This window comes from Phycodurus eques, chromosome 13 (genome assembly GCF_024500275.1).
Source record: "Phycodurus eques isolate BA_2022a chromosome 13, UOR_Pequ_1.1, whole genome shotgun sequence".
NCBI lineage: Eukaryota > Metazoa > Chordata > Actinopteri > Syngnathiformes > Syngnathidae > Phycodurus > Phycodurus eques.
The window spans coordinates 15,120,161-15,133,531 of record NC_084537.1 but is presented as its reverse complement, the minus strand read 5'-3'; the positions used below and the strand labels follow the sequence as shown (position 1 = coordinate 15,133,531).

The 13,371-nt window shown below is 40.0% G+C and overlaps 1 protein-coding gene across 4 annotated transcripts in view; it reads left to right on the top strand.

The window, feature by feature from the left end:
* Positions 1–13,012, top strand: part of kcnab1b (potassium voltage-gated channel subfamily A regulatory beta subunit 1b) — a 45,746-nt gene extending 32,734 nt beyond the window's left edge. For 2 of the 4 annotated variants that reach the window (XM_061694743.1, XM_061694742.1), the window contains exons 9-14: positions 2,554–2,640; positions 8,427–8,512; positions 9,925–10,045; positions 10,128–10,222; positions 10,348–10,468; positions 12,092–13,012. In XM_061694743.1, the coding sequence (XP_061550727.1) occupies positions 2,554–2,640; positions 8,427–8,512; positions 9,925–10,045; positions 10,128–10,222; positions 10,348–10,468; positions 12,092–12,279 (698 nt within the window). In that variant the 3' untranslated portion in view covers positions 12,280–13,012. Of the gene's footprint in view, positions 1–2,553; positions 2,641–8,426; positions 8,513–9,924; positions 10,046–10,127; positions 10,223–10,347; positions 10,469–10,660; positions 10,750–12,091 lie in introns of all 4 variants that reach the window. The other 2 variants (XM_061694744.1, XM_061694745.1) reach the window with 2 other exon arrangements.
* The last annotated feature ends 359 nt before the right edge of the window (positions 13,013–13,371 follow it).

The following is a 13,371-nucleotide window of genomic DNA, read 5'->3' as shown; positions in this document are numbered from 1 at the left end:
TTTTTTATATAATGCATTTAACTAATTTTCTACTTTTCAATAACAGTTAAAAATTTTACCAAAAATGTCTGTCCAGTTAATCACGGTTGTGTTCTGAAATACATTATCCATCCATCCATTTTCTGAGCCGCTTCTCCTCACTTGGGTCGCGGGCGTGCTGGAGCCTATCCCAGCTGTCATCGGGCAGGAGGCGGGGTACACCCTGAACTGGTTGCCAGCCAATCGCAGGGCACATAGAAACAAACAACCATTCGCACTCACAGTCATGCCTACGGGCAATTTAGAGTCTCCAATTAACCTACCGTGCATGTTTTTGGGATGTGGGAGGAAACCGGAGTGCCCGGAGAAAACCCACGCAGGCACGGGGAGAACATGCAAACTCCACACAGGCGGGGCCGGGGATTGAACCCGGGTCCTCAGAACTGTGAGGCTGACGCTCTAACCAGTCATCCACCGTGCCGCCTGAAATACATTATTTGCATTTAAATTTTTAAAGTTTCAAAATATAAAAATTTTATTCGATTTCGGAGGTTCGACTGTTTAAATATACAATGGAACCTCGGTTTTCGTGATTAATCCATTCCAGAAAGTCTGACTAAAACCGAATTCCACGATAACCAAGGCAGTATTTCCAATAGGAAATAATGTAATGAATTGAATATAATGAAAATGTTTGAAAAAAAGTCCAATAATATGGGCCAATAATTGTCTCTGGTTAAAATGTAAATTTACAATTAATGGCTGTGGGAAGCCCTTATGGACCCATCAGTTACTTGTCTTGCTCGGTGTAATAAAGTGGTCGTTTGCAGTCCCATGAAAAGCCTTCTCAGTCTGTTTAGTCTCGAATAGGTGATGACATCTAGCTGCCTATTTTCACCTCAGATCTTCATACTCACAAAGAAGCTAATTTCAGCTCCTGTTTTGTATTTTGCAAACATTATTAATCACGATGCCCAAAGCCCAATCACGATGCCCAAAGCTCGGGTGCTCCTTGGATCCAAATTTAAGCACCAAATTGAGTTTCGCCCTCTGACTCATCCCTAAAATACTTTTTTAATGAGTACCACAGATGAGCTCTGCTGAGGTGAGTGCAAGAAATTGAGTCTCTCTCAGCGTTTGAAATTTTGCCCACAGGACAGAGTAAATTCTTGACTAGGTCATCTTTTCAAAGACACTTTCGTGGAACGTGAATATATTATTCATAGAAGAAACCAGAAGAATATCTTTGTTGTTCAACATCTTGTTTCATGGTCTAAAAATAGAATCCCCTTTCAGAGTCAGTTGAGCTAATCTACAAGGCAGAGGACGCTGCTTGCCATGACGGTGCAGGCTCCAGATTAAGATCCATGTTTTGGGTGTTTCAGGGATGTTGGGAGTGTAGAATGAAGAGCGATGGGGAAGGATGAAATCTCCACTGGGATTAGTGTCTGATGAAGAAGCCTCTGTCAGTTATCTACCTCGCACACTCAAACAGTCCAAGATGCGTATGGCCTTCACCTTGACTATCTATTCATTTGCTGCCCTCGTTTGTGACAGCTTTTCATCTTCCATCTGTTCTTCTTTGCATGTGAAATAGGACACACGGTACTCTCTCCTGACATCTTCTATGGTCCACTCCATATACACCTTTTCTGCTTTACTTTCTACAAACTTTACAAAATCATTTTTCATTTATATGACAAAGTACTAGTGTTTGATTATTTTGTTTTATTTTTATTATTTATTATTATTATTTTTTTGCTCATAAGACACAGTCGTTCTCTTATTGCGCTGTAGTCATCTTACGAGTATGTTGAATTCAACTTTGAAAGCCGTTTTTTTTATCCAATATCCTTGCTATCCCACTTAGAATCCATGTACTAGTACACTTTCTGTTCTCACTAGTGCACTAGAACGACTGTGTCTTACCAATAGTTTTTTTCCACTACCAGTGCCACGTTTAGCGTACTAGTATGCAAACGTGACTAGCAAACTACGTTGCTGCACTAGTAACCCCACAAGGCCCAACTAGTAGGCATGTGTCACGCACTCGTACAGTAAGTAGGTTTGCCTCACTAGTATGCCAATGTTGTTGTACTAGTGTGCAGAAGTGTCATATATTAGTGAACGGCAGTTGTGAAAAAAACATTACTAGAATACACTAGTAGCCTCCTGGACTCTAGGTTTGCCTTATATGCTCTTTGTACTCACTAGTAGGGCAACTTTGACATAGAAGGACTACATGTTACAATTGGAAGTAGTACTACTAGTGTGCATATGTCAACTTGTGCACCATTTTGTCTCACTAGAAACATTTGTCAACAGCTGTCTTACTCGTATGCCGAAGTTGTCCTACTAGTGTGCAAAAATGTCGTGGAAGGCAGTAGTGGAGAAACGTCATTCGTAAGACAATCGCTCTGCTCGTGCGTTGAATTGTCTTACTAGTGAGAACAGAGACCGTTGTAGTACATGGATCTTAAACTGGATATCAAGAATATCGAATAAATGCTCAAACTGCTTTCCATAATATGGACTTGACAATGTATCTTGGTTGCCTCTGTGTTCCCACTGCAGGTTTAAAGGGCTCCCTCCAGAGGATGCAGTTGGAGTACGTCGATGTTGTTTTTGCCAACCGACCGGACAACAACACTCCCATGGAAGGTAAGCGGTTGCTGTGGTGGAGTGGGTAAGTGGGTGGGTGGTGGGTGGTTGAGGGGTCGGGGTGGGGACAATGCACATTGTCCTGCAACTTGAGAAAGTGAGAAAATTGTGGAAGGGGATCACCAGATCTGTGACCTGAGAGGATTAGTGTTTGAGTTTGCATATCTATCTCGGGCACACATACGCGCATCTCCACTAATCGGACAATTTCGCCCTCGTTCTCTATTTTTGCCTACGGGTGTCACTCTCTTTCTGTCTTGGTGGGATCATTATTTTCCACAGGGTCCCTGAGCATTCCCTGTTCTTCAGAAGCAGGATTATCGGGTCCCCTTGGGGAAGCTAGTGTATTTTGGGGTCAGACTCTCTAGATACAAGTGTTCTATTCCCCCCACCCTCAGTCCTGCCTTCCACACTCATCCACCTTGTATTCCTTTCCCACATGTTATTCCATTGTGATCACTGGGAGACCTTGTGACTGGTACCAAAACGCTGCGGGTTAAAGTCAGCAGTGTTGCCACAGTTACCTTGAGAAAGTAACTTAGTTACTTTACTGATTACTTGAGCTTTAAAGTAACTTAGTTACTTTACTGATTACTTAATTTCAGAGGTAACTAAGTTAGAAAAAAAGCTACTTTTTAGTTACTTTCAGCAGCTGTCAAGTAGCAGGCATATCACTTCACTTATCCACAGTACAAAAAAAGCATTAGCTTAACCGTACCCATTACCTGGTAATGTAGGCCACACAAGTTACAGATTGATGTCATCAAGATGAACAAATAACTTAAATATGAGTGTACTTGAAGCCACATTAAATGAGCAACTTCGTGCAAACTTGACATGCCAAATAGCCACCTAAATATATACAAGCACACCATTCTCAGTACACTTCTTTTCAAACTCTGAACTGATATATAGACAGACTGACACAGACTGTAACAACCCTGCCGATTGTGTGGGGTTCCATGAAGGCAACTGTCCGTGTGTGTGTGTGTGTGTGTGTGTGTGTGTGTGTGTGCGCGCATAGAGTACAACGTACCTTAGTATTGTCCTCTTTAGAGAAACTCGAAGTAGTGACTGTATTTCCAGTTTAAGTATGCCAATCCTTCGTCCGTTTCCATCGTGTTTGCTTGGGTACACGTGAGTTGACTGACTACTGCGGAAAACGTTATTGTTGTTAGTCGTTGTGTGCATTTTAGTTATGGATAGTTAAGAATATAGTGTGTTTCGTCTGTTTTATTAGTCATGACTAAAACAAAGGCTGAAAATTGGTCTGCACTCTTGACATGCACCGTCACGGAATCAAGTGACTTGGTTATTGACTTGCCTCATGTTCCCAAGCACTGTAGTTTTTAATGATAAATATCTGTTGCCTGAGCATAAATAGCATGTTTTAATATCAAAAGTATATTAAGCTCTGGTTCTGATGAACAAAAAAGTAACTGTAAGCAGATAAATCAAAATAACAATTTGTATTTGTAATCGGACTACTCTAATTTAAAAAGTAACGCGTTAGATTACTTATGACGACACTAGACCACACTTTTTGACTCACGTGTTACCGGCATCACTGAAAGTCTGCAAACTAAACCCTCGCTGTCCAGATAAAGTGTGCTTTCAAGAGATTGTCAGCAGGGTCAGGATGGAATGAAATGAAGATTTATTAACACACAAACTTGAAAAATGTTGGTGTTTGCATTTTTCATTCCTTGTAAGAAGTGTTTGGTTTTGTGTGTATGTCATATGTCACATCGCACGTGTCCATTGAATTTAAGCAATAAAGTGACAAAAACTCTATAATTCCTTGCATTCTATTTAATTATACCATTAGTACCTGTATATATTTATATATATTTAAAGTATTATATTATAGAGTGCTCTCTTCCTTGTTAAAAAGGACTTTACAATTAGTTTTTTTCTTTTTTGGACAGACCGGAATGGACTAATGCATTCCCATTCATTTGAATGGGGAAAGATAATTTAAGATGAGAATTGTCATGGGTGTGTGTCCTGGTTGTTGTCTTCCCCCTGTCTGGTACACACCTGTTCCTGAGAGCATCTTCTCCACCTGTGCCTCGTTTACCCTAATTACCCCATGCATTTAACCTCATGTCTCATTCTTTCTGGTCGCCAGTTCGTTGTACCTTGTCGTCACGTTCCAGCATTCCTTGTTTCCACGTCACCGACTCATAGTAAGACTAGACCCTGTTCTGATTATTGACCTTGCCTTTTTGCCTCACGATTTTTGGATACTGTTGCCTTTGCGGCTTGACTGCCTGTGTACCGACCTCTGCCCGTTTATTAAACCTCTCTTTTTGAAACTTAAATTGGAGTCGTGCATTTTGGGTCCAGTCCTTTGTTCCATTCATGACAAGAGTGTGGTCACAGAACAAATGAAACCCATATCTCAAGGCTTCACTGTATTCCATCCATCCATTTTCTGAGCCGCTTATCCTCACAAGGCTCGCGGGACTGCTGGAGCCTATCACAGCTATCTTCGGGCAATAGGCGGGGTACACCCTGAACTGGTTGCCAGCCAATCGCAGTGCACATACACACAAACAACCATTCACACTCACAGTCACACCTACGGGCAATTTAGAGTTGGCAATCAACCTACCATGCATGTTTTTGGGATGTGGGAGGAAACCGGAGTGCCCGGAGAAAACCCACGCAGGCACGGGGAGAATATGCAAACTCCACACAGGCTTATGTTATTGAAATGTCACAACTATGATGTCACAACAAATAGAGTGCTGTTAAAAAAAAGAAAGCAAAGCCATGTAACAGGTGCAGTTTGACTTTGAGTGTCCCTGACTCTGTACGAGGCAACTCATGTCCCCTAAGGCACCAAAAAGTGATGTAATGGGGGCGAAGTCTTCCTTTGTTACAATCACCGCCTTTCTTCTCAGGTCCACTCATCACTCTCTGTGCCATTCGTCTTCTTTGTTTTTTTTTTCTACCCTTGCTTGGTCCTTGAACTAGCGTTTAGAACAACAGAGAGTCACTGTTCCGATCCAACATGCGTGACAAGCTCAGACGCACCATAGTCGTCTTCACTGCACTTTATTGTTGCACCTTTCACCGTGAGAAATGGCACAGCATAAAAGCGCAGGTCAAAAGTGGCATTTCAATCATTTTGTCAAAACACAAAATATAAAATAGTCCCATTATCGTAGCATTGATGAGACAGCACCTGAGAGAGAATGAAAACAAAACCATGCATCAATGTCAAAATCATTCTATTTTTTTCTTTTTTAATAGATAGGACTGCAAAGACTGCGAAGCTTGCAGGCAAACGCTCCCACTCCATGTCATTTTCATTTAACAGACCCAAGTGCAGCACACTGAATTCATTCAATTAACTTAATGTGAGAATAGGCCAGACAGAGGCAGATAAGGAGACAGACAAGCAATGAATAAAATCCATTATTAATCCTGAGCATTGGTAAATAAATCTGCACTGACTTGAGATGCTTCAAAATTTCATCAGGAACTCATGCCTTTCATCAAGTGTTCCACAGTAGACGCACTGCAAGACTATTTTGCTTCATTGGGTCCCTTAAAAGCTGCCATTTGCACCCAAGTCATTATTATTAAATCAAATTGCAATAAAGTATTCATGTTTATTGTCATTGCACAGGTCACAGGCACAAGACAACAAAAATGCAGATAGCATCTTAGCAGAGGTCCTAAGAAAGGAAAGATTTCATTTATTCTCCAATTCCAATGAAGTTGGGACATTGTGTTAAACATAAATAAAAACAGAATACAATGATTTCCAAATCATGTTAGACCTATATTTAATTCAAGACACTACAAAGACAAGCTATTTAATGTTCAAACTGATAAACCTCATTGTTTTTAGAAAATAATCATTAACTTAGAATTTTATGGCTACAACATGTTCCAAAAAAGACGGGACAAGGTCATGTGTTACATCACCTTTTCTTTTAACAACATTCAATAAATGTTTGGGAACTGAAGACACTAATAGTTGAAGTTTTGTAGGTGGAATTCTTTCCCATTCTTGTTTGATGTACAGCTTCAGCTTTTCAACAGTCTGGGGTCTCCGTTGTCGTATTTTATGCTTCATAATGCGCTACACATTTTCAATGGGAGACAGGTCTGGACTGCAGTCAGGCCAGTCTAGTACCCGCACTCTTTTACTACGAAGCTACGTTGTTGTAACACGTGCAGAATGTGGTTTGGCATTGTCTTGCTGAAATAAGCAGGGGCTTCCGTGAAAAAGGCATTGCTTGGATGGCAGCATATGTTTCTCCAAAACCTGTATTTACCTTTCAGCATTAATGGTGCCTTCACATATTTGTAAATTACCCATGCCATTGGCACTAACACAGCCCCATACCATCACCGATGCTGGCTTTTGAACTTCGCGTCCATAACAGTCCGCTCTGTTATGGACGCGAATTGCTCTAAGCTGTAATCATCAAAATAATACATATATATTTAAAACAAAAAATCAAGAAATATTTCACTCAGTCTGTATAGTGCATCTCTGTAATATGAGTTTCACTTTTTGAATTGAACTTCCTAACTACAGTAAATTAAGCTTTTGACACTATTCTCATTTTTTTAGATGTACCTGTATATGAATGGATATATACAAGTTAGTGTATTAAAAAAAGTGCAATAAAAGTAGGCCAATTAGGAGTAATTATCTGTTGTTTTGGTATTTTTGCTGTCATTTTGTTAGAGGCCGTTAATTTTGTAAAGTGAAACACACTACAGTAGTCGTCTACTTTGGCCCCTTTCCTACGATCAGTCATAAAAATCATAGAATCTCATCATTCAGTTAAAAGTGCCCTGACATTTTAATCACTGCCTCATGTGGACTTGAAAAAGGTTCCAAATTAAAGGGAGAAATATGCATATCATTAAATGTCGTATCTCTTTGCTCGGCTTTGCAGTAGAGTATTGCTGATTATGTGAAAGTCACAATACTTCCTTGCAAATAAACCCAGAATTATAGCTTATATTATTTTGGTAAAAAAAAATATACTCTTACTACTCTTTTTAAAAGGTTTGTTTCAATTGAAGATAAGTGTCATTAGTTCAAGTGCATAATGTGGTTGGTGCATGTTCAAAACATCAACCACAATGTCCTTTTTGAATGAGCTTGTGTTAACAGGGTGTTGATGGCGAATGCTGGATATCTCACATAAGCTACGTGGACATCTGTTGTTAGAGGCTTCATTGTGGTCCTGTGGGGGAAAATTATGGATATTATTGTGAATCAAGTTACATTTTCTAGTTAGAACCATGTATTGTTCATTGCAAATGTAATTGATGAACAGGTTTTACAATTGTCCTGTTCTATCGTTCCCCCCTGTTTTTGGAGCTGTTATTCCTTCTCCCACCTGCTTCACCCACACACAAACAAACTAGCGCACAAACACACACACACACACACACACACTGACACACACACGGTCTCTCGCTGAGGCACATGATGGCCTAGAGAGAGAACTTCTGATGAAAAGAAAAATAATCACTTTTTTTAATCACACCCTGCTGTGTTCTCTTCTCATACAGAGCGTCAGTACTTACATCCATAACTGTTCTTGTCAGTATACGGCAGATGGTTCATTAGTGCATTTAAGTGTCGATTAGAGACAAAAGCAATATCATACATATTTAAATTCCCTCTGCGTTTGTTTTCTTCACTGAGTAGTTACTATGTGCACACAATAAAGACACTATTTATAAATAACATAACTGCTTTTTTTTTTTGTCCCGTTTGTGTGTGTGTGTCTGTGTACACAAAGAGATTGTGCGAGCCATGACCCATGTGATCAACCAGGGAATGTCTATGTACTGGGGGACATCACGGTGGTCTGCCATGGAGATCATGGTGAGTGATTACAGAAAATAATTTTTAATCGAGGAGGAAAAATGATTCGTAACCCACCCCACACCGCAGGATAAACACTCGGGAGGGATGTTTTTTTTGTTTTGTTTTAGTGACGTCAGATAATCAAGCCTTTGCTGACTTTGATCCGATGGTGGAGTGATGCTCAAATTATACCCGATAATCGTATGCGTGTACAGTGTTTGCCCACTATATTGCGGTTCTTCAGTTGCACCACAGCTGTATATATTATTTTTTTAATAGCAATTGGGTCTTTAAAGTATACAGTGATACCCCGCATATTTGCGGATCAGTATTTACAAATTTGTCTATTTCTAGACTTTGGGCAAATGTATCCTCCAGTATTAATTTTTGTGCTCAGGCAAGAAATTATAGTATTGCTTTTGCGCCATCTTGTGGCATCTTGAAGCCAAGGCAACAATTTGAAGTGAGTTGAGGAGCCTCATTGAGAGAAGATCAGTCCTTTGCTGCCATCTTGTGGCATCTCGGGGCAATTACAAACCTTTTTAGGGGGCCAGTTCATCTACTCAGCTTGAACACTGCGAGAGTAGTAAAAAACAGCATACTCACTGAAGCTGCTGTAGGCCACAACTCACACCAAGACACTCACGCAGATGTCACAGGCCACCCCATCAGGCTCCGCCTCTTAAAGGCACATGCATACACACAAATACCTCATGTACTACCGGAGACAAATTCCTTGTGTGTTTTTTGGACATACTTGGCTAACAAAGATTATTCTGATTCTGTACAGTATTTTTCTATACATTTTATTCTTGCAATATCTTTGTGTTCAAATGCGTTTACAATAAATACATTCACAATTATTTACAACGTTTTAATTACTTTAAATTTGTCTCACGTGTGTGTGTGGGGGGGAAAACAATATAAAGAAATGTTTCTGTGTGGTCTTTTCATATCGCGGACCTTCACTTATTGCCAGAGGGTCTGGAATGTATCACCTGCGATAAATGGAGGTTCACTGTACCCTGCTTTATTGTTAAAGAAAAATAGAAGTTATTTCAGTGAACGGTGAGGACAGGGATAGGAAAAATATGCAAGTAATTGACCGTCACAGCCACACAAAAGGTTTGTAATTGTACAGTATATAGATGCCACAAGATGCGACAAAGTACTTTTTTCTATTAGACAAGGCTTATGGCCTGACTTAATGAAGCTTCTTCCCTCCCTTCAATTGAGTTCCTTGGTCCCAACATGCCACCAAAACAATATTTTTATGTTAGACATGGCTTTGGCCTGAGAACAAAAACAGCAAATAGGTTTCCACCAAAGAATCTGCAAATAGGAGAATTTGCAAGTGCAAACCCACAAATATGCGGCGGTTTATTGTATTTGGTTATTTCCTCAATTTTTGTGTCTCCTTAATTATTTAGGAAGCCTACTCAGTGGCCAGGCAGTTCAATCTTATTCCACCAGTCTGCGAGCAGGCTGAGTATCATTTTTTCCAGAGGGACAAAGTGGAAACACAGCTGCCAGAGCTCTACCACAAAATTGGTTGGTTTCATCATCCTCCCTCCCAGGCTTCCCTTGAAATCCTTCCTATCCTTCACATCGACCTGTCATGGTTTAATCACAGGTGTAGGTGTGGTCTCTTGGTCTCCTTTGGCCTGCGGCATTATCACCGGGAAATATGACGATGGCGTGCCGGAGTCCTCCAGGGCTTCCATGAAGGTATGGGATGAACTACATTTTGACGCCCAGCCGAGTGCACAAACCCTGCAAGTGGGTTCAAGCATCTAATGCAGTTTAGTTCGAGCTCTTCTAATTTACAAGTAATAAAATCTCCTCTGCCGCAGCCATACCAGTGGTTAAGGGAGAAAATAATGAGTGAGGATGGAAGAAAACAGCAAGCCAAGCTGAAAGAGTTGGCTCATATAGCAGAAAAGCTTGGTTGTACGTTACCCCAACTTGCTATAGGTGAGAGACTTCCTACTTGAGTTTTTAGTACTTTTGGGGCCTGTAAACGGCATCTCTTGGCTTGTTTTCTAACATTGCAACACCTTCAATCCAGTTGTGAAAAAATGCTTTGCAATATCCTGTCTCGCAATGCTTTAATTTCCCTCACAGGAATTAATAAAGTTTATCGTTCCTTTTATGGCTCTCTTTCAGCGTGGTGCCTGAGGAATGAAGGTGTGAGCTCAGTACTGTTGGGATCTTCGAATCCAAGCCAGTTAACAGAGAATCTCGGTGCAATTCAGGTTGACTGAATAATAGCAAATAAAATCGGTTTTACTTTCAGTGGAATCTCAAAATTCTAACACACCAAAGGTTGTACAACAAGAGGAAAAGATACACCTTTATCGTTGTGCAAAACCTCTGCAGGATCATCATGCGTGATGGATGTAATGAGACCTCAGTAGACTTCAGTTCAGCCACTATCAATAGATGAACTCTGCCTGTGAGCTTTTCTTTAGCTTTTGGTGGCTTCTTTCTTCTTGGGAAGTCAACTCTACTTTATTTATAGAGCACTTTAGGAACAACCACAGCTGAAACAAAAATGTTGTACACACATAGCAATCAAATGTAAAATATAAATCAATAAAACATAAAACAATTAAAAACATGAAAATGTGTTAAAAATAATAAAATGGTAAAACACTAACACAAGTGCACAGTCGCATGCTGAGTTGAAAGCCAAAGAATAAAAGTTGACAAAGAAAACTCTTACAAATGGACAGTGAGGGGGCTTGTCAAATGTGCCGACGCATGAGACCCGCAACACAAAAGCTCTACACCCTCTGAGCTTCCATTTTGATCTCAGTACTTCCAGAAGCAGCTGGTCAGCTGACCCGAGGCACCGGGCAAGAATGTAGGGATGGATCAGGTCAGAGAAGTAAGACTGGATGAGACAATTCAGATATTTAAAAACAAAAAAATAAAAGAATGTTAAAATGAACTCTTAAGTGCTCAGGCTGCTAGTGAAGGGAGGCTGGTGTGATTGAAGGTTATGTGCTCCCTCTTATGTGTTCCAGTTAAGAGGTGAGAAGCAGAAAGAGCTAACTAGAGAAGTTTGAGCAAGAGCTGGCTGACTCCAAAATAAAGTGCATTGAAGTGCATTACAGTATATCAGTTGAAATGTGCTAAAGGCCTGGATTATTGTTACAAATTGCTGTTTACAAGAAGCGGCTTCAATTTTGACAGCTGTCTAAGGTAAAAAGAAAAAAAGCTATATTTAACTACTGCACTATTTCGCTGATCCAATTTCTCATCAAAACATAAATAACATCATAATTTATACATTAACAAAAAAGATGACATATAGTATTCCAACAATAGTTTGCATTCTTGTGAACAAGGCCGCTTAATGTGTCTGAAAATACAAAAAATATTAAAAGAAAAAACTGTGTGAGCGTTATGAATTGCTACATTTTTGCTTGTCCAACTTCAAAAATTAAAACGTAAATTATTTATTTTTCCTATTTCCTTTATTTCCCGCGATCGATTGTGTTCGACTTTAGAGGTTCCGCTGTATTAGTGGTGTTACAAATGAGTGTTGTCTGTGCTTGATTGCGTGTTAAACAAATGCTGTGTGAACTTTAGGTGATTCCAAAGATGACAGTGGGCATCGCCTCAGAAGTGGATCACATACTGGGGAATCGTCCACACAGCAAAAAGGACTACCACCATTAGGACGATCCGACTTCTTGGCAAACTGTCCTCTGAAAGTGTATCAAAGCTCATACTCACAGCCATGGCACAACAATTACTGCCCAACTTTGCTCGTGTGACCCTGTGTGTGACTGCGCAAAGTGATCTGCTTGGCTCTTCAGTCACGTGTCATTATCATAAAGTGAGATCAATGCATGCTTACAACCATGACAGCCAGCAGATGGAACAGTTAAAAGATGCAGCGAGAACATTGCTGGTATGGAATCCCCCCAGCTGTATGTGCAACATTCAAAGTCATTGCCGCGCAGTGAATAACTTAAGTTGCATCTATTTTTTAAGATAGATAGAATTTTGCCTCACTAGATGTTTGTGAGACATTAGAAACAATATATATGATAACCTGCGTAACTGGACCTGATCTCGACAGACTTGATGCCACGTTGAATGTCTTTTAGCAGCTCAAGCTGAAGGGTCAACGTGATAAAACTGAATTCCGCTAATATATTTTTAAAAACACCTTTGCTGTACTGATTGTAATGTGTTTTACTTGATGAGCAGTTTTAACGTTCCTCCAGAAATAGTCTACTCTCCTATTGTTTACCTTCACCTCTTTTTAATTCAACTGTTGTTGTTAAAAAAATTTCTTGTCAGGATTGGAGAGATGATGAAACAATACGGGGCGCTTAGACCAACAAAGCCGTATAGGCCTAGCTAATGAAAACATTACACTATACAAGCCCCTCCAGTCATTTCTTCTAGAAGCCATTTTACTAAATGGGTCTTAGTTTTGCTCTCTATGTTCATGTGTATTTTTTGTCATGGTTCATCAGAGTTGTACAAAGAAATAAAGATCTTATAGCTAACACGTGCCATGTTTTTTCTTTTTTTTATATAAAAAGGACTAGATTGTTTTGTTAGCGTTATGAATCTTTGCAAAGCCCAGTAAACCATGAGCAACGTTTGAATTGAGCGATGCAGATGTAGAAACTGCACTCCGCATTGTATCAATTTTCTTAATAAATTACATGTCAATATTAAGACTTGGTAGCACCTTGGGTGAGTAGTTATCTCAAATGCGTAGCTGTTCTGGGGTTTGGGGATTTGAATCTCTGCTCTGGCCTTCCTGTGTGGAGTTTGCACGTTCACCCTGTGCAACATGCATGTTAGGTTCATTGAAGACTAAATTGTCCGTACAGGTGAATGTGAATGCG